We start from the raw sequence: 21,361 nt of genomic DNA on the forward strand, positions 1-21,361 counted from the left end.
CTTATCATAATGCCCTCAAGGGCCATCCATGTTGTCACAGTGGTCAGACCTCCTTATTTTTTATGGTTGTATAGTATTCTTTTTCCATTTGCCATCAGTGGACACTTAGGTTGCTTCCATCTCTTGACTATTGGAAACGATGCTGCACTGAATGTTGGAGTGCTGATCAGTCATTTAAAACCAATTGGAAAGTGCGTGTTGGATTTAAAGGTGCTAAGTTTCTTGTGTTTTGTATAACTCAGGTAGAATTCCAGAACTCCACTCTGATCATCAGGGGGAAAGAAAAAGTAGGATGTTTCTGCAAAACTCAAAGGTGACCATGAGTAAAATTATAAATAGAATTAAAACTAAGTTATTGGAGATGAATATTGCAAGTGAAACAAAGTCTGTATGAAGTAGGTAGGGAGCAAAAACAAAATGAGAGAGAAAAAAAATAATGATGCTGGAACATTAGATATACATTTGAGGGGAAAATGACCCTTGACCCTCTTTGTAACCATATGGAAAAATTAACTTAAAATGAATCTTACACCTAAATATAAGAACTAAAACAATAGAACTGGTAGAAGAAAACGGAGGAGAAAATCTTAGTGACCTTAGGTTAGGCAAAGATTTCTCAAGTGGGATATGAAAAGCACAGACTAAAAGAGAAAAAAATACTAATAAATTGGACTTCATCTAAACTGATAGTTTTTGTTGTTCCGAGACATTAATAAGAAAATGACAAGCCACAGACTCAGAGAGAATATTTGCAAAGCATATGTCTGGTAAAATATTTGTATCTGGAATATGCAGAGAACTCTTAGAACAATAACAAGAAGACAAATGACTCAATTTAAAAATGGGCAACAGATGTTAAGAGACACATCAGTAAAGAAGACAAGGATAACCAGTAAATCCCTACAAAAGTGCTCAACATCATTAGTCATCAGGGAAATGCAAATTAAGGTCATCAAGAAGTTCTACTTCACACCTACTACAATGGCCAAGATTTAAAAAAACTGACAATGCAGGGTGTTGGTGAGAATGTGGGACAACCAGCACCGTTGTACGTTAGTAGACATGTAAAACGGTACATCCACTTTGTAAAACAGTTTGTCAGTTTAACAGACTCATGTTATGGCCCACCAGTACCACTCCTAGGTATTCACACAAGAGAAATAAAAACATGCACACGCAAAAATTGGTATGTAAATCTTCATGGCATCTTTATTCATAGAATGCAAATGTCCATCAATAAGAGAAAACAGTTCTGGTATATCCATTTAATGGAATGCTATTCAGCAGTTAATATGATATATACAACAGTATCAGTGAATCTCAAAAAGCCAGATGCAAAGGACTGCATATTTTACACTTATACAAAATTCTTGAAAGCAAGATAGGAGGTACCAAGGGCCAAAGAATGGGGCGGAGGGTATCACCTGAAAAGGGGTGTGAGGGAAATGGGGGGGGACGGTGATACAATTGTTATATAAAGTAATTGCGTGGTGGTTGCAGACTGTATATATTTGCTGAATTGTTCATTTAAAAGGGGTGTTTGTGATGCATGTAATTTTTTTCTCAAAGCTGAAAAATAATGCATAAAAATACCATTCCAGAAGCAAAACCAACATCACTTATTTTAACAAATATACATGCTTTAAACTTGTTATTGGAAAAAACCCTGATGCTTGATTAAGTAGTAGTATCTTAACTGTATGCTTACAATCTTCAAGAAATATATCTAAAATTATAAAATTAAAAAATAAATTTATATATAGGATGTCTCAGACATATGAAGAAAAAGAAGGTACAGATTTAAATTTCAGATTATCTCAAATATAAAGTATGTTTAATTGAAATCAGCAATTTCGAATTGACAAGTGCGATATTCATAAGAGGAAATAGCCAAGCTGTTTTCTAAGTAGAAAGCTTTCAAATATATAAAGCAAAAACTGATAGAAATATAGGATATATTGGTAGAGTTTCAGCCACTAAAAAGGCAGATCATATTGTTAATGACAAAGATAGTTTTAAGATATAATCATTATGAGTAGATATGAAAGCTCATGTCCATAAAATGGAATAAAATTGGATTTTCATGTGTTTATGAAAAAATTACATAAATTGAGGGCACAAGAAAACCTCATTAAATTCCAAATGTAAAAATTATACAGACCCCATTCTTGGTTGCAATGAAGTAATATTACATCAGAAACTTTCAAATGGGAGATTCAACATACCTGGAAATTAGGGGAAGGTGAAGAATTTTTCTCAATGCTTATTTAATCCAAAAGGAAGTAAAACTAAAAATTATAGCCTATTTTGAAAACCACAAAAGAGGAATATTTCACAGTAAAGCTTATGGAATGTGCTCAAAGCTGTCATTGGAGATGTTTTAATAGCCTACAAGTGCCTTCATTATTCAAACATAAGGATGATGATAAATGCACCTCACATTACATTTGATAATTTAAACAAGAATAATGGTATGGACCTAAGGAAAGCAGAAGGAAAATAAAGTTAATAGCAGAAGGCTGTGAAATAAGAAAAGTAAAATGCAAAACTAGAATTAAATTTTTGAAAGCTGGATCTGTGTATGAGAAAATGGCAGTCCTCTGGCCAATTTAGGAATGAGCAATGGAGAAAATATTAAGCTAAACACTGAATAAGATGGTTGACAACAATATACATAGAAAATGGTAGTAAAATAACAGTAAAAGCCAGCATTTGTTTGGTACTTAATACAGTACTAAGTATTTAATGTGGGTTCTCTCAATTATCACAACCACTCTTTAAAGTTAGTGCTATGATGATCCCGTGTTGCAGATGAGGAACTTGAAACTGGAGGCAATTTGGCCAAGACTTCTTGGCTAGAAGGGGCTGGAAACAGGATCAGGGCCCTTCAGCCTGGCAGTCGGTCTGGGTTTTGATTCCTAGAACATAACACTCTGTAAAATGCCATCCCCTACATAGGTGTATTTCGATTGTATATGTATAACATACATTTTAGTATGTACTATGTATGTTAGTTATATATAATATACAAATATGGTATGTATTTATAATACGCATATGTTGTATATAATATATAACACTGAATATATGTATACATATGCATATATATACATTGCATACATACATATATACAATGTTGTATATAAAATATATACATTTCAATTAAATCAAATTGAAATATTTTTCATTTCAGCTAATCAAACTTACTGGAGTTTTCCTTGACTATTTTTTTCCATTTCTCTTTGCCATATACAAATTTTCCTCGCCCTTTGAAGAAAATTTATACATTATTAATATATATGCATGTATATTAATATATATTATATACATAAAATATATATGTATGCATATATATTATATACAGTGCTATATACAGTGTTCTAGTATATCTAGGTCACCATGTTACCTGAAATAGAGGTCTTCCCTCCTCACCTCCTTCCCCATCTATTGTTTAGAGCTTAGTCTAAATCTCAAGGAAACTGTTTTTGGCCCAGCATTCTGTTAATGTTTGTGTTCCCCTGCTCCGGGTTGTCATGCCACTGTTTCCTTTTAAATAACACTCATCATTGTGTAGTTATTTGTTGAACACTTCTCTTATGTATTTATTTCTTCAGTACCTTTAATGCCTAAGTATTGCTCATAAGCCCGACTCATCCACTACAATGTGAAGTCCACATGCATGGACCCCCTCTGTTCTTAACCACCCTATCTGTCTCCCACTGTTAGCATAGTGCTTGCACATAATTGACTCTAAGTAAATGTTTGAATGAAAGAGTCTTAATAAGAATGCTGAGGCTTTTCCTCCACTCAGCAGGGAAGAGTCCCAGGAGCAGTTACTTCTATCAGCTGTGAATATGAAAGGAAAGAGTGATATCTTATGTTCTGGGTAATTATCAACCTTTGCTCAAGGAAGAATTTCCAACCCCTGGAGAAAGAATGGATTATGCAGCAAAAGGCATTATTGTGAAGACTGAGCATTTGGGAAAAGATCAAATAGGACATCGCCGGATACAAAAATAAATTGTGGGTAGTTAAAGACGTAAGTTTAAAAGGAGAAACATTCAGACTAGGAAAAAAATATGAGAATTTTCATCCAAGGGCAAGGAAAATTTGTATATGTCAAAGAGAAATGGAAAAAAAATAGTCAAAGCAAAACTCTAGTGATTTGATTAATTGAAATTAATTGGAAAAGGGAAAATTCTGAATGTCAATCAGCAACTGAAACAAAATTAAATGGCAAGTGATAAATGGGGAAAATGATACTTGGAATAGACATGAGGAGGACATAAAGAGCTCACAAATCAATAGGAAAAGTAGACCAATGGAAAAACGGGTGAAGGATCAGAAAAAGGAATTCACAAAATTGGAAAAGCAGATGATAAAAAAGTGTTTGTAGTAATACAACAGCATTGCTATGTTTTCAAAGAAATAGGAAAATAAGATTTTTATATCTAAATGGCAAAGGCTTTTAAAAAATGTATTATGCAATACTGGCAGGTATCCACTGGGACCAACTCTTATGAAAGTGGTATAAATGAACATCAGAATCCTTTTCTTTTTAATGGTGTGGCAGCACTTCTCAAGATTCTTTAAAAAAAAAAAATGCAAGCTGCAGGATGCAGACATTCTCTGCCCTGAGGAAAAAGAGGTGGAGTCAAAGGATTTCATGATGGTATTGTTTGTTTACAGTAGCCCAAAAATTAGACCCAACTTAAATCCCAGTAGTGGCAAAAGGGTGGTGTTGTGATACATTTTCACAATGGGATATTTGAAGCTTTTCAAAGTCTGTTTTTTTGATGAGATTTTTAGTGGTTTAATAACAAAGTTGAATGTTGCTTGAATCAATGAAGAGGGAAAATACTCGTGATGTAATATTAAATTTAGAAAAAGACACAAACTACTCTTCACCCCCCCCCAAATTTAAGGTCATCCAAATAGTTACATAATTATTGAAAAAAGGAAACACATAGGGCACCATTTAATAGTTTTTCTCTGGGTATAGGGACTCCAGTTCTTTTTGTTGTTGCCGTATTATATACGAAATTTATATAGTTAGCACAGTTTTAAAAGTATATTTTTCCTTCTTAAAGAAGGGAGGAAGAGAAGGAGAAACACGAAGAGAGCATAATGACATCACGCAGGTAACTGGAAGAGAAACTGTGTTCTCCCTGTGTGGTGGGCAGCATGGCGTGCTGAGGGGTAGGAGAGTGCATGCACACTGTGGGGTTCGGCTCTCCTGCCTGTGAATGGTAGCAGTCACGTGCTGCCATTTCTGTGAGAGGGTCTTGCAGGGGAGAATGTGGTTGGAAGAACACCCAGGAACTTCTTGGGGCTGTGTGTATTCGTAAATCCACCCTTTTTGCTTGGATCATGTTTGAGATGTCCTTGTGGGACCAGTACAATGGAGAAGCAGGTCACTAAGGACTTGCTTCATGCTCTTTTGTGCAGCCCAGCGACTCTTACTTGCATTATTTGTGAGGTCAGAATAGACCTAGTTCATCTATTGTAGACTCACACAGTTTTATATGATGACAGTTCCCAAAGAGAAGGTACAGAACTGTTGTGGTTCCTGGTCTTTCCCATGATGATCTAATATCAATTAGATTGCTTTTGGTACAATTTAAAAAAAGGAAAAGAAAGGAAGAACTACCCCAGTAAATATGGCTTAACCTATTCATTTTTCTTGCAAGTAATTGGCACTTCCATGAGAGATGGTGGTTTTCTTTTTTTTTTTTTTTTAAAGATTTTATTTATTTATTTGACAGAGAGAGAGACAGCGAGAGAGGGAACACAAGCAGGGGGAGTGGGAGAGGGAGAAGCAGGCTTCCGCGGAGCGGGGAGCCCGATGCGGGGCTCGATCCCAGGACCCCGGGACCATGACCTGAGCTGAAGGCAGATGCTTAACGACTGAGCCACCCAGGCGCCCCTGAGATGGTGGTTTTCTTGGGGGTTCTCTTGGGCTCCTCATGGTCCAGTGGTCATAGCAAACCCAGCAGTCCTCTCCTCTCAGGACACTGGGAAGGAAAACAAAAGCCTTATTCTTCTCTCGGGGAGGAAATCTTCCTCCCAGAATCTCCCAACAGACTTCCCCTCCGGTGCATTGGTCAGGATGGCCATGTGTCCACATCCTGTCTACAGGGGAGCCTGGGAAAGTGAGGGTTTCTGCGTGTCTGCATGTTTGCAGCCTTTACAACAGAGAACTAGAAGAGCTGCTCTGAGCAGGCAACCAGTAGAGTCTCTCACACTTCCCTTTGTAGGTTTGTTGTGGGAAGAAAATGCATATTTAGAAAATGCATATTTTGTTCTTTCCTTACTTGCTCTTTTTAGTCTGTGACTTCTGAGTTAACTCGTTCAGAATCTGGTTCGGGTAACTTTGTTGGGATTTCCCAAGGGACTTATTCTGTCCCTGGGGAAGTTCCCGGCCCCTCCAAGATTAAAGTAGATGGACTGCCCGTGGTTTCCATGTTCTCAGTGGCCCAGCGAAAATGGCTGGCTTGGGAAACCTGATGCTAACTCTAATTAATAGGTGGCTGACTTCTCAGTTAAGAGGAAGTGACTCAGATCTATACCTTGGTACAAGTCCATCAGTAGATAAGGATTTGCTGAATGCGCAGGATTCCAGCAGAGTCCAGACGTAGAAAAGCGAATGTCTTGTGCAGGAATTTAGTGTCAGTGAATGAAATCGGGAGTGGTGCAATACCAGTCAGTTACCAGCTGGATAGTCAGGGCCAGCTTCCCGGGAGACAGGGGATTTGGAGCCGGACCTTGAAGCCAGTGTGATTTCCAGAAGTGAAGGGGGAAAGAGAGGGGGTGTACCCATGCTGGGTACATCATTATCTGGAACAAGGAGGGTTTGAGGAAGAGGGTGGAGAGAAGGCGTAAGAGCTTTTTGTCTGGCTCTGTGAATTAATGACAGGCTTTCACTGCCCAAAGAAGCGCATACCTTTCCCCAAGCAGGAATCCTTTGCTTATTATCTGCTGAGCTTAGCTATAAAACTTAATACCCTCATCATTGTACTTTTTCTGTCAGAAAAGAAAGAAATGCATTTCTTTTATCTGCCTGGCCTTCTGTTTTTCCACCTAGGAAGGCCAGACCTTTTGATGGTAGAAGAAACTAATAAACTAGTTCACAAAGACTATCCTCCAGGACTCTTCACGAAGCCTATGGGAAAAAAAATTAGATTACTTTTACCGTCTAGTCTTCAGTATCCATATGCCAGTATGCCCACATTTGAATTAAAAGCAAACAAAGTGAATGTCTACTATACGCAAAATATTTTAGAAGGCACTAGGGGAGTTTCTGAGGTAAAATAGTGAATCTGCCACAAGGGATGCTCAGATGGAGGAGATACATGTGTGCATGTGAATTGCCCACAGGGTACACAAGGCAGAGAGAAGCATGCTTAGTAGCAGATGAGTGTGGACCTAACTGGCCTTATATTTGGAAAATTGAACTTTGACTTTGCAGTGTGCAGAATCCATTTAAAAATTAATGTCCCTGATCTGTTCAGTGGGTCTGAGGGCAAAAGGGGAGCTGGATGGGATGAGCATTGTCAAGTTCCTTCCTGAGGTTCTGTTTCTGCTATTTATTAGATAACTTGCAACAGAATGCCAACTCTTTGTGCTGTGGGGCATTATTAAAATGAGTAAGTCCAAGACCCTGATCTTAAGGTTCTCAGGACTGGTGATCTGGTAACAGTATGAGTCCTGGGGGCAGGATGTCTTGGTGGATGAGTGAAAAATAAAGAATAGAATTGGTTCATCTACTCCAGACTTGCTGCTATGACCATTCTCAAAGAGAAGGTATAGACGTGTTTTTTTGTTTTTGTTTTTAAAGATTCTATTTATTTGACAGAGAGAGACACAGCGAGAGAGGGGAACACAAGCAGGGGGAGTGGGAGAGGGAGAAGCAGGCTCCCGGCCGAGCAGGGAGCCCGATGCGGGGCTCGATCCCAGGACCCTGGGATCATGACCTGAGCCGAAGGCAGACGCTTAACGACTGAGCCACCCAGGCGCCCCTAGACGTGTTTTAATTAAAAGTCTCCTCCTTAGACAGCCTTCTTCCTTTCAGTTGACTACCCTTAAAGGCAGATTAATTGTTTACAGCTGAAGTGACAGAGCTTTGGACCTGTTGAATGTGTCAGTGGAGGGAGAGAGGAATCAAGTTCACCTCCTAAAATTCTGGAACAAGTTGGTGGGTGCATGGTAGTCTCGTCTGTATTGGGGGGAAACTGACACAGGGGCATGCTTTAGTGGGAAGAGCAAGAGTTCTGTCACCTAGATACCCACTTAGAGATGGTAGGTAGGGAGTATAATGTGTGTGACTGGGAGCTGACCAAGTTGGAGAAGTGCTGATACTGTGATTTTTTTCCCCCTAAATAACTGCATAGTGCAGGATCATCAGGTGCATAAGTGCATCATTCTTTAGGTGAGCCCGGTTGGGACACAGCTAGGTGGATCTGGGGCTGTGACCCAGCAGAAGGAACCTGCCCTGCTTTGTGTTGGGAAAGCATGGGAGTGAAGCTAACATTTGGGACTCCGGTACAAGAGAGCCTGAGCTTAGGGAGAAGTGTTTAGGAGGATGCTAAGTAATAACAGGTGCCCAGCACCTGGAGCTTGGAGTTCTTGGTTCTATGTGAAGTTGCGTTTATGATGAGGCTTATGCTCTGGGTGGAGGGGGTGCCTGGGCCTAGTAGAAACATGAAATCCCTCTTGCTGGGTGAGGGACAGCCTCAGTCCCATCAAGCTCATTGCTGCGACCCAAGAGAGCCCTCCTTGAATCAGCCACTGTGCAATCTTGTTTTTGTCTAAACCTTGTATTCTTTTCTTTATAAGCCTCATTTAGTTTTCTGTCTTATTTGTGGAGGGAAGTCCGTCTTATGTTATGGGGTTGCCACTTTTCTTCCCTTAGCTCACCATGCTGAGGACTTCAAACCCTTGCCTTCCTCCTCCTCAGAGGTAGTTCACTAACTCTGGAAAATGCAGTATTTTCCAATAGGTCAAAACTGAGGCAAACTTGTACTTTGGTACTAGTATCAAATCAAGATTTCGCTTGATTTGTTCATCTATACACACTTTTCAAGTTTTCACTAGTATTTTTTTTAAAGATTTATTTAGGGGCAGAGAGAGAGGGAGAAAAATCCTCAGACTCCCCACTGAATGTGAGCCCAACACACAGCTGGATCTCACAGCCCTGACTGAGATCCTGACCTGCACAGGAACCAAGGGTCGAGGCTTAACCAACTGCACCACCCAGGCACCTCACGTTTTCACTAGTATTTTTGACCAAGTTGCCTCAACCATAGCACCATTGATGTTTGGGGGCAGATAATCCTCTGTTGTGGGGGCTGTCCTACCTGAGGGTGTTGGGCAGCATTCCTGGCCTCTACCCACTAGATGCCTAGCTGTCTTCCCCTCAGGATGTGACAACCACACATGACCCCATAGGGGGCAAAATCAGCCCTAGTTGAGAACCAGTAAACCCAAATCAGACAAAATCAGGGGTAAGTCCGCTGTTGAGACACTCCCTGACTTTGAAGCTCTTTGAAGGTGATGGGGTAGAAAATTCAAGCTACCAGCTCAGAGATCAACCAAGTGGATTTATGTCTTTTTATTCTCAGTCATGTGTCACATAAGCAACACCCAGATGTTGCCTGTTCTGGACACATTACCTGTGGACCCCATGGTGATGTCCATTCCTCACTTTCTTACCTCATTTGGGACACTAAAAGGCCAGATTCTCTTTCTTCTCTAATTGAAACATGGGAAGCAAGCCAGAATTATTTCTACACAAAGAGAACTTGGAATTTTTCAAGTTTTCATCCTTTGGTGTGTGCACCATATCACCAATGTAATTTTGGGAAAAAAAGGGTGCCCAGAGGTGTCAAACTGTGCATTTTCTTGCTGGAGCAACTATGGACAATACTTTGGTCTATCAGTTCCATCTGCTTACCATGATAAGGTCAAAGCAGGACATGGGGGCCTCATAGAAGTGCTTTTCCTGAAGGTCAAGAGGTGAGTTTCAACCCTACCGTTTACTGGCTGTTTAACTTTGGACAATGGTGTTTTAAAGTCTCAGTTTCCTGTATGTAAAGTGGGGATACGAATTCTTGCTTAATTCACAGAGTTATTTTCGGAATCAAATGAAATCATCTGAAAGTGCATTGTAAACTCAAAGATGCTGTGCATGCATTATCCTCATCATTCCCATTATCCTTTTTGAAAGATGGACATCTTCACAAACTGACCTGTTAAATATCCTTTTATATACTCAACTCCCTTGCTAAAAACCTCCTCTAACTAGGATATTTTCATTGGATTTAACCACTCAGCCAGGCTCAATTCAAGAACCCCAGTGGGTTTTAAATCTGCTCACTACTGGCTAAATAATATGTTTGAAGAGAAAATAGCAAGCGGTGATCAACATCTTATTCACAGGCATAATAGCGCTGCTGAAACTCCCCTTTCTCATCCCCTATTATTATTAATATGGTGTTATTACCTAACGTACATTGTGTCCCAGACTGTGCTTGTTGCCTTTACATTACATATACATAATACATAAGGCCTACCCTCCAAAACCAGCCATTATTGAGGAGCGATAGGAAATCACCAGTGGTGGCAGACATGGTAAGGTACCAGCGTTTCAAGCTTGCTCACTGTGCTCAGGCCTTTGTTCTACTTGTCAGGTCATGCAGTCGTTCTAGATTCAGAACTAACTAGCAGCTGTGAATGCGGATTCCGTCAGGCACGCGGCTTGGTGCTTCCATATACATCCTCTGGTTTGCAGTCTCCCAGAACAAGCGAGCAGCGTTGTCTGTTTTTCAGGTGCAGGATCTGAGAGAGAAGGGAACTGACCCGCCTCCTAGCGTGTGTGTTCAAACTCTGAGTACAGTGCTCATTTCTTTATGCCATGTTGCTTCCAGATCAAGAGTGCTTAAATGTTCCCACACCAGGGAATTAAAAGAGACAACGACAAAAATACTCTCTATAGGAACTTGGCAGTGTCCATGCAAACCGCAAAACAGAACCAGTTAACAGAGTTTATGCCATCGTTCATTTGGGTCTGGATTTCCCAGCTAGGAGTTAGAATTGATTGGTTGGTTCATTTCCCCGCACTGTTGTGTACCTCAGGCTTGGTTGCACCTAAGAATCATTTGATAGGCTTTACTAACACAAAACAGCACCCAAAAAGCCATGGCCCGGTCCTGCCCTCAATTGCACATGAGCATCACTTGGGCTCTTGATCAAACCCAGACCAGCAGCAGTGCCAGGCCCCACCACCAGCTTTTCTGGGGCAGACCCAGTAGTGGGATCGGGTGATTCTCCTGTGCAGCCAGTGCTGGACCTGGCCTCCATCTGGTCTTCATCGGTGTCCTAGAGAAGTTGACCTTTGCTCTGGGCCCTTGATGGCATGGTTCCGATAAAGGCTGAGCATCAGAGGCTGATATTTTTCTCTGGTATTCCCTTTAGGTGCTAAGGAACAGAAATCAAGAATTCATTGTAACACTCCTGGGGCGCCTGGGTGGCTCGGATGGTTAATGTCTGCCTTCGGCTTAGGTCATGATCCCAGCCTCCTGGGATCAAGCCCCAGGTGGGCTCCCTGCTCAGCAGGGAACCTGCTTCTCCTCCCTCTGCCCCTCCACCCCCGCTCATGCGCGCTCTCTCTCTCTCTCACTTGCTCTGCTCTCTCTCTCTCTCAAATAAATACATAAAATCTTAAAAAAAAAAAAGAATTCGTTGTAACACTCTTTGGATCTACTTTCCAGTCTTCCCTTTCTGCTCTGTTTTGGTGTTCACGGTTTTCTTCGTAGCATCTTACTGGTCACTTGTAGTCTTGTAGATGTTGGGGAGACATCTGTTCTGGGAAGGTATATGACTCTTCACAGGTTGCGTTGACTGTGACTGTGTTGGAATGTTCTTTTGTGCTAAAAGTTCGAGCTCCATGTCTCAGTCACCTTTGCCTTTTCTGGCTGTAAACTATTTCCAGATGCGATCAGTTGCTCCATCCCCAGGAATTCTGGTGAGACTTCATTTATAGCTTTCACTGCCTAATGATCATTTGAATATCTTATTTGAGTCAGTTTTCAAAATGATTAAGATTTTCAGAATGAGTCAAATCTGAGATTTAGTCCCAGCTCCTCTAATTCTTTAAGACTGGGTGATTTCCTCGATGTCTACCTTTTAGGGTTATTGTGTGAGTTAAAAGATATTTATAAATTGCTTATAGTGTGTGTTACATAGTGAACATTCAACAAATGACATATTATTATCATAAATATAATAACACTCTTTCCTTTTTATCTGTGATCTCCTAAGAAATAGGAGCATTCCACATTCACTGCTCTTTCCTTAGTGTCTAGTAGAGAGTTTGGCACACACAATGAATGTTTAGATAAATGAGTCACTTTCAGAATTAGGTGGGGGTTTTTTTGTTGGTTTTTTTTTGAAGGGGGATTTTAGAGCATTAGGAATATTCCTTTGATCAGTAACCAAATCCCCAAGTGGGAAGTACAGGCTTAATGGAATTATCTTGTGCCACATACCATCTTCTGTAGTACTTTCTAAGGATCACATTCATTTCCCTTCTGCATTCTCCTGTATGATAAGTCCTAAATCTAGACAAGTTAGACAGCTATCCTCAACACCTGTTTTCCTTGACAACCCTTCATATAAATAGTAAGGGCCTGTTATGAGAGGGAATGTCAATATAACCACAGTCTAAGGCTTCATGGTCAAGGTGAAAATATTTTAAATTACAACAAGACTCCTGGCTAATGTTTGTTAGATGTACTACAAATGCTGAGTAAAGGCACCATCTTTTCAGGGATGACCAGTAAACGAGGGTGATTTCGGGTGTTAGCCAGAAGACATTCTCCCCACCATTGACAAGGCTTTGCTTTGGATCTCCACTTTACCAGGAGAGTTTCACCTTCCATGTTTTGTGAGAGAAAACAGTTTTTAAACCAACCAGAAATTAATTAAGTGGCACCTCTGGTTCACCCTCCTTTAACCCTCTTTACCCGCTCAGGGTTACCGTCCCATGCATTTAGAGTTAAATTGACCCATGGGGTGGATCTCTGAAGCTGGGACCAGAGAGTGTCACAGAGTGTCACAAGAGCTTCACCTCCAAAGGATTACAAAGCCCTCTGAAAATGAAAAGCACCTTATTAATGCAGAACAGCATGGTGCCTCATTAATTGTAGCCTCTGAGGCTGCCTTTTGGAAGGTTCTTGGCAAAGGAAGGAATGGGAGCGAAGGAATGGGGGGGAGGGGAGCATAGGCAGGTATTCCCCTAAAATCTCTAGATGAAGTTGAGAACAGATAGCTGTAATTTTTTTTAAAGATTGTATTTATTTATTTGAGAGGGGGAGGAGTGGGAGAGAGAATGCATGCATGAGCAGGGGTAGGGGCAGAGGGAGAGGCAGACTCCCCGCTGAGCAGGGAACCCCACATGGGGCTGGATCCCAGCACCCTGGGATCATGACCTAAGCCTAAGGCAGCTGCCCTACCGACTGAGCCACCTAGGCACCCCTGTAATGTTTTGTGATTAAACTGCCTTCTGAGTAAATTCAGGAAGAACCACTAGACACAGCAGATGCTAATACTTGGATTCAGGTATTTGGTATATTTGTGTGTTTTTGTACACTTCTCAGGCTTGTGCCTAGCATGGTGTCATATAATCCTGTAGAGCAAAGTTTCTCAACCATTAAAAATATTTATTATCACCTGCTCCCCAAGAGCCTATTTAGGTACATTTTTTTTCCTAATTGCACCCCCCCTCGCCCCTGTGAGATTTTAATAACAAATCATGGTAATATCCAAGATTTTTTTTTTTTTTTTTGCCTCACAAGAAGCAATTTTGCCTTAAGAATGCATGCTGAAATATAGTAACAGGGAAACAAATAAGAGGGGTTTTTTTTCCCCCTTGCACTTACTAGCAAAATGATTATCTCCATTTTTAGCACTTTGAGCAGGAGTTGAGAGTGAGAGAGAGTGACGGGGTGGGGTGGGGTGGGGTGGGGCAGTGGGTTTTAGCTGGTTAGTCCTGGTCTCTGTAATTCCCAAATCCTGTGTTCTCTCTAGGTCACATTCTTGTTCCTAGACCACCCGTGATGACTTTCTGTATACACAGGCACAGAGACACATTTGAAGTCTGCAGATAAACAGGTTATGACCAACAGTGATAAAAACACCACACCATCTCACTTAGAACTAGGGTGGTATCAGCAGAACCATTCCTTCCTTATCCCATCCCCCTACCACCTCCAGCCCCTGTTAATATAAACCGCCATCCTGAATGCTGTAATAATGCTTTTTGAAATAATTGGCTTTGTCTCTTTAAGCAGCCTTCTGGTGTTTGAAAGGATGAATGAATGATCAATGAACGCAGCAGGTTCACCACCGTATCCCCATCCCCAGGAACAGTTCTCAGTAAGCATCGCTTGTGTACTTGTGTTGTTTTACTTTTGCAAAACTATTCATTGAGTGCCTCTGTGTGTCAGAAACTGTGCTAAGTATACATCCATAAATACATACTGTGCCCTGTAATAAGAAGAATTGCAGCTTCTAAAAATATTAAGTCCAGTCTACGCAGGAGCTAATGCAATTTTCTCCTCAGTGCATTGAAAAATCTGTTAAGAAGGCAGCTATATTTCCGGAAATTAAACCACTGTAACAGTCCAGTTCACAAATCAGAACTCCCAGTGCTTTGAAATGCTTCATTTCATAATGTGAAGTACCGAGGGATGTTCAGGCAATCCGTAAATGCTCCGGCGACCAATCCCCCCAAGCTTCATGGAGCTAAATACAGAACGCCTCTTGTCAGGTGTGAGAGGCACCAGTTCTCTTGCCACCGATATGAGGAGGAATGTGTTTATAGATCCATGCTCACATTCCTCCTGATTCATCCTACCTCTGTCATCACTCCAGAATTAATTATGTTTATGGAAGATGGTTTCTCAGTAGATTTGTGAATAATGAGTATTTCAGGTGGAAGCCAGCTACCTTATTTTAGGCTGGAGTTGTAAGCTCTGAATAATGTTCATTGATGCTTGGTGTCGAACGCTGTCACCTGAAAAGACCAGCCTGGGGGCTCTTACAAGGTTCCCTTCCAAGCTTCCATTGTGGGAAGATGTGAAATATGTAACTCAGCTCTCCTGTTGATACGGTTTCTTAGAATTTCAGTCTCGCTGACCTAGTGTGGCTTTTATGAAAATGAGATTTCTAGGTTTAAAAAAGGACAGCCAGGAAACCTTCTTGGCTTCACAGACTAAACTGCGCATGAGGTATAGGGTTATCTAAAGAATTCCTGATCTTCCATCGGCTCTTTCTCGTATTAATCTTTGAGAAAGATCTTCTCTCCCTGTACATCCAGCTGTGTCAAGTTCAGGTGGTACACTTGTTTTGGGCTCTCTCGTGTCTTGTTTCGGAACAGTAGTAAGCTGGTTGGTGATCCAGTGTAAATGAGCCAACCAGTAAGACCTTGAGAGATACGGTGCTTACTGTGTCTCCTAACTGAGTGTGTCCTAGGGTGTAGTCTGGGGACAGTTGTTTTAGGACCACTTGGGGCTGTGGCTGAGAAACAGATTTCTTTTAATTTTTGAAATGTTTTTATTTAAATTCCAGTTAGTTAACATAGTGTAATATTAATTTCAGGTGTACACTATAGTGATTCAGCACTTCCATACAACACCTGGTGCTCATCACAGCAAGTGCACTCCTGAATCCCTATCACCTGTTTCACCCATTCCCCTCCCCCACCCACCCTCTGGTAACCAGCAGTTCTATATAGTTAAGAGTCTATTTCTTGGATTGCCAGACAAACAAAGAAACAAACAAAAGAGTACAGATTTCTGTGCCCCGCCCCAGGCCTGATGGAATCCTAACCTCTGGGTGTGATCCTGGGAATCTGCATTTTTCTCCCCCATTATTAATTAATTAATAATTTAGAGAATGTGAGTGGGGTGAGGGACAGAGGAAGAGGGAGAGAGAGAATCTCAAGCTTAATGGGGGAGCCTGACACAGTGCTCGATCTCATGAACTAGAGATCATGATCTGAGCTGAAATCAAGGGTCAAGTGCTTAACCGGCTGAGCCACTCAGGTGCCTGAGAAACTGCATTTTCTCTAGGCATCCTCCAAGGTTCTGATGCTTCTGAGCTGCCTTCTGTTAATCTTTTCCCTCCACAGGTTGCTAGAGTATATTGAGGTCATGTCTCTTTGCTAGTGAAATCCTTTTTGTTTTTTCCACCATCTTTAGGACATCGTCCAGTGCTCTTTGGCATGGCATATAGTATTCTCCAACACTTGACCCTTTCCTGCCTCTCCATGTCTTTCTCCATCATTTCTAAGTCCAGGCTTTACCTAGGTGTATCAGACTATTGCAAACCCACCCACACACACACACACACACACACACACAATTGTTTGTATCTCTCTGTCTTCACTGATGATAATCTCTCTCCTATTCTGCTTTCCTCTCAGTGTCTGAGAAACTCAATTTTCAACTCATTTTTTAACACCAGATTTAAGGCTCATCTCTTCCAAACATCTCTGACTGGTTACTCTCCCTTCCCTCCTGACTCTCTCCTTTAACTGTATTACTGCTGCTGTACATATACTTGGAATTCATCGTAATCCAGTTTATGCCATTCTAGAATTACAGATGTGGTAACTGGTTTTGAAGATGTCCCCCAGTAATCCCTGTCTACTGGTATTCACACTCTCGTCCGGTCCCTAACCATGTTGCATAGGGCTGACCTGTAGAGCCAAGAAGACTTTACAGAAATGACGCCATGTCACTTCTGAGGCCAAGCCGTAAAACACACCCTAGTTTCTCTCTTGCTCTCTCTTGATCACTCCCTCTGGGAGAAGCCAACTTCCATGTTGTAAAGACATTCAAGCTGCCCTACCAGATGGTCTGTGTGGCAAGGAGCTAAGGCTTCCTCTGGAGATGCCACATGTGTATGAGGGAGCCATTTTAGAAGCAGATCCCAAGCATCCAGATGTCTGCAGCTTCAACTGACATCTTGACTACAACCTCATGAGAAGTCCTGAGCTAGACCCACCCAGCTTATGTGCTCCCAAACCCCTGACACCAAAACTGTGAGATAATACATATTACTGTTTTAAGCTGCTGTTTGAGGTAGCTTGTTATGCAGGAGCGGATAATGAATATCCAGCAGACCAGAGACTCCTCAAGAGCATTAGCTATGTTTTATTCATCGTGGACTCTGGTCCCTAGCCTCTCCTTGGTACCTGGCCCACATTAAGTGTTCTAGAAATGCTTATTTAAACGATCCCAACTGAGCTAAAGTGGATTTTTTTTTTCTCGCAAGGGTAAATACAAATGCATGTGACTCTGTCTTGTAGATGTGAATCTCATCTTTTCTGTTGCTTTAAATATCTTTGTAATATTAACAATGAACAACAATAGCCAACACGTAGCACCAGAATTCTCACAATCCTATGGAGTATGCACCGTAAAGATGCCCATTTTACAGAGGAGAGAAGTGAGGTACATGGCGGTTTCATGATTTGCCCGAAGTGACCCAGCCTAGTAAGTGACAGAGCCAAGATTCAAACCCAGGCAGGCAGACTCCAGAGTGCACACTGTGAATTGGCTTAAAAGCTTGCATTTTAAAAATTGAGCCCTTAGCATGAGGCAGGCACTGTGCTGGGCCCCTGTAGTTCTCCTGCCTCATTGGATATGTTCCCAAACCTTGAGTGATATGTGTCATTTTCTCTACTCTATGGGTGATGAGGTGGAGGCTTTGAGAAATGAGCTTGCCAGTCTGATGGTGGAGCTGGATTTGGAATCTGGCCAGTCAGACTCCCGAGCTCAAGCCTGTTCCACGGCCCTCCTCCGTGTCGTCTCCCAGAGTCCCCGCCTCATCCGAGCTCCTCACCCTCCTTTCTTAACAATTATGTGTTGAACATACAGGTTGGTTGCCAAGACGACCACTCAGAAACAACATAAAAGGCAAATGACTTTTCGAACATTCTGTAGCGAGGACTTCTTTTTTAATTTTTAAAAATGTGTCAAGGTGATTTGTAATCCACAGGAAAATGTTGATATGGGTGAGAAATCTATTTTGAGCAATAAATATTTCCAGGATGATGAAGGAAAGCTTACAGACTATAAATAAAATAACTCCCTAGGAAGAGAGCAGGATATGCTACTAATATTCCTATTATACAGATGAGAAAATTCAGGCCCAGGGAGACTCGGAAGCCGGGAATATGAAACTCCAAGGCCTTCGTACCTAATTGCCATGAAAAGCTGCTTCCTGGTGAATGAAGGTTTGGATGGAGACGGGCTCAGTTAAGACGATGCAGGAACTCAGAGGGGTGGGGAGCACGCCTGGGACCGGGGCAGTGGGAAGGGAGGAGAGAGAGACACATCTCATCATTTCCCCATGGTTCGGGCTGGGGACTGAGAGATGGGATAAGGAAGGACTTGGGTCCTCATTCCCTAAACTGTGCACTGGGGTAGTAGTCCCTGACCTGTAGACTCGGGGCCTGGCGGGGCCAGGGGTGGTCACTGAAGTAGTCAGCAAAATGCTCCTAATGCAATGCCTGGCACCCAGGAGGAGCTCAGGAAATGCTAGACGATATTTTCTATTGTTCTCATTACTGGGGCATCCTGGTGCCTCTTGAAAGTCAGCATCTTCAAGAAGAAATGCACACCATTCCTTGATAAAACCAGCCCCTCTTCCTGTCTTTGCCTTGTCTGTCAGAGGTGGGAAACCTGGCATCATGTTGAGACATCACCTTCCTTCACATCCTTGCATGCTCATGTTACTACCCTGGCCAGGTTTTCTGAGTAACTTCTCTGTGGACCACCCCGCATCAGATGAACCCTAAAATCCCCTGTAGCACTTCATAGAAACTCCCCTTGGGGTCTGTCTGCCAAGGAACTGGCAGTTTGGGGAAGGTGAGTTTTCCCTTGGGAGCATCCCCTGCTTCCTACTCTGCAAAGAAACCCTTAAAACCTGGGATTGCTTATTCTCCTTTGTGTAAGCACGTTAGGTAGTATTCTTGGGCACAACTGCATTTTTGCTAATTAAATTAGAACATGCTGCTTAGAATGATTAACAGCCATTGCAAGGATAATTGTCCATTAAAAGAAACCTAACTTTCTTTTTTATTATTGTTTTAGTTACATAAACCCTTTGATGGAGTACATGCTAGGTTATTGCTTCACCAGGTGTTGTCATCTTACAGGCTACTCCGGGGGGTCAGACCCTCCAGGTGTCTGCAGTATGCCTCTGAGGATGGTCTTACCTCTGTTGACCCCATGACTTGATGTCCCTGATTGGACTGAAGTTTATTGCAGGGTGGGAATGAGATTCGATACCAGTAAGGGTTTTCCCAAGACACTGTCCCAAAGGTTGCATGGGTGAACATTTCCACCCACTCTGGTGGAAGGTTTTTTTTTTTTTTTTGGTTTGTTTGTATATTTTATGTTAGTAGGTTTTTCTTCCTAAAACCAAAGGTGTACAGTCCAACTTGGAGATCTACCAGAGGAGGCTTTGAGTTTCCAAGATCTCAGTTTGTGATTTTGTTATCTCTGTAAGAGAAACACCTGGGTGGTGCAGTTGGTTAAGCCACCGACTCCTGGTTTCAGCTCAGGTCATGACCTCAGAGCCATGAGATTGAGGCCCCGTCAGAGCTTCGTGCTCAGCAGGGAGTCTGCTTAAAATTCTCTCTCCCTCTCTCCCTCCTGCTGTGTTCTCTCTCTCTCCCTCCCTCCCTTCCTCTCTCTAAAATAAGTAAATAATCATAAAAAAAAATTCTACGACACCTGGGTGTCTCAGTCAGTTGAGCATCCGACTCTTGATTTTGGCTCAGGTCAAGGTCTTGGGGTCATGGGATCGAGTCCCCACTCAGGTCCCACACTCAGTCTGCTTGTCCCTCTTCATCTGCCCCTCCTCGATCTCTGTCTCTCTGCCTCTCAAATAAATAAATAAAATAAAAACCTTAAAAAAATAATCTAGGAGTATAGGGAGAGGTGATGAGTGACTTCTTTTCCTCCGACAAAACCATCTTCATTCCTGACTTCCCCTTTGCTATCAAAGGTAGCATCATTTCCTGCTCTTATCAAGCTCAACATCCCGAATCATCTGAGCCTCCACAGTGCTGACAGACCTTCACTGGGAGAAGCGAAGTGGCCTTTGCAGAGGCCGGCTGGGCGCCCAGCATCAGGCTGGATGCCTTGCCATTCTCCCAGCAGTATTGCAAAGTGAGTGTTCCAAGCCCCCATTTTGCAGATGAGAAAACAAAGCCTCACAGAGGCAAAATGATGGAACTGGTGCTAAAGGGCGGGCATTGGGGCTCGACAAGGCACGTCTCTCCCGTTGCACCAGACCGACCCTGGGCTACAGCATTCACGGATGTTTCTGCTGCTGGTTGCAGAAAACGTCAAAGGTAGGATTTAAACCCAGGCCTGGTCAGCTCTGCAGTCATGCACGTTCATCATACATTTTTTGAGTAATGACTATGTTGTTACCACAGCAAAAATGACATCGTCCCTGCTTCAGGGAGTTCCAGCCCAGAGCTGGCGAGAGACATGGAAAATTAGACACAGCGTGAGAGCATGCTGTGCTAGAGGAAGGGAGGCAGCTTGCTCAAGGAGCCCTTGCCCAGCCTGGGGCCCCGGGGAGGTGGCGACCGGGGCGGGGGCGGGGGGCGCCTTCTAAGCTGAGGCTCGAAAGAAGAGCAGGATTAGACTAAGGCAGGGGTGGGGGACATATTATATTGTACTTCTAAGACAGAGGGCCATTTCTAATAAATGTATCTGCTTCTTACCACACGTTCTTTCCCCCCATAGATTCCTCGGTTTTCTTTCTGGGGTTTTCTCTCTGAATACAAACTCATCCAAATGCTTCCTTTACCTCTAATTGAATACTCTGACTTAATTGATTATGTATTAAGTCAGGGACTTGGGGCGACATTCTGGCCTGGGCTCATGTTGAGATTAATTTATTCCTGTCGTCCTACTGTTTGGTGATGCATCTGAGTGCCTCACATGTGTGTTAAAAATAAAGCTGAGAGTCAGGGCAATCTAATTAGATGGCTCAACCTAGCGCTCTGGTGTTCAGTCTTCACCAAGCTCTCCTGCTTTGATGGTAACCAAAATAGATGAATAAGTTAATCAAAGGTCTGATTAAATAGCACAGCTCTGCCGCGTGGACCCATGATTGCCAAGCTTCAGTTCAGGCACATCCTCAGGGGAGAGGAGCAGCTGAGCTGAGTTCCAAAGGCTGGAGCTTTCATGAGGAAGAGTTTTTTAAAGCCCACTGGAGGCCCTTAACTCGAGGAGCCCCCGGCCCTCAGATCTAAGCTGATGGCGTGTCAGGA

General features: G+C 42.4%; 1 protein-coding gene across 5 annotated transcripts in view; it reads left to right on the forward strand.

Annotated features, from left to right (window-relative positions):
- LARGE1 (LARGE xylosyl- and glucuronyltransferase 1) overlaps nt 1-21,361 on the forward strand; it is a 376,695-nt gene that overhangs the window by 136,037 nt on the left and 219,297 nt on the right. For 2 of the 5 annotated variants that reach the window (XM_044915823.1, XM_044915824.1), the window contains exon 1: nt 18,068-18,079. The exons of the other annotated variants lie outside the window; for them this stretch is intronic. In XM_044915823.1, coding sequence (XP_044771758.1) covers nt 18,068-18,079 — 12 coding nt within the window. Of the gene's footprint in view, nt 1-18,067; nt 18,080-21,361 lie in introns of those variants that run through there. 5 annotated transcript variants of the gene reach the window in all.

The sequence above is a fragment of the Neomonachus schauinslandi genome, chromosome 5, assembly GCF_002201575.2.
Source record: "Neomonachus schauinslandi chromosome 5, ASM220157v2, whole genome shotgun sequence".
Lineage (NCBI taxonomy): Eukaryota > Metazoa > Chordata > Mammalia > Carnivora > Phocidae > Neomonachus > Neomonachus schauinslandi.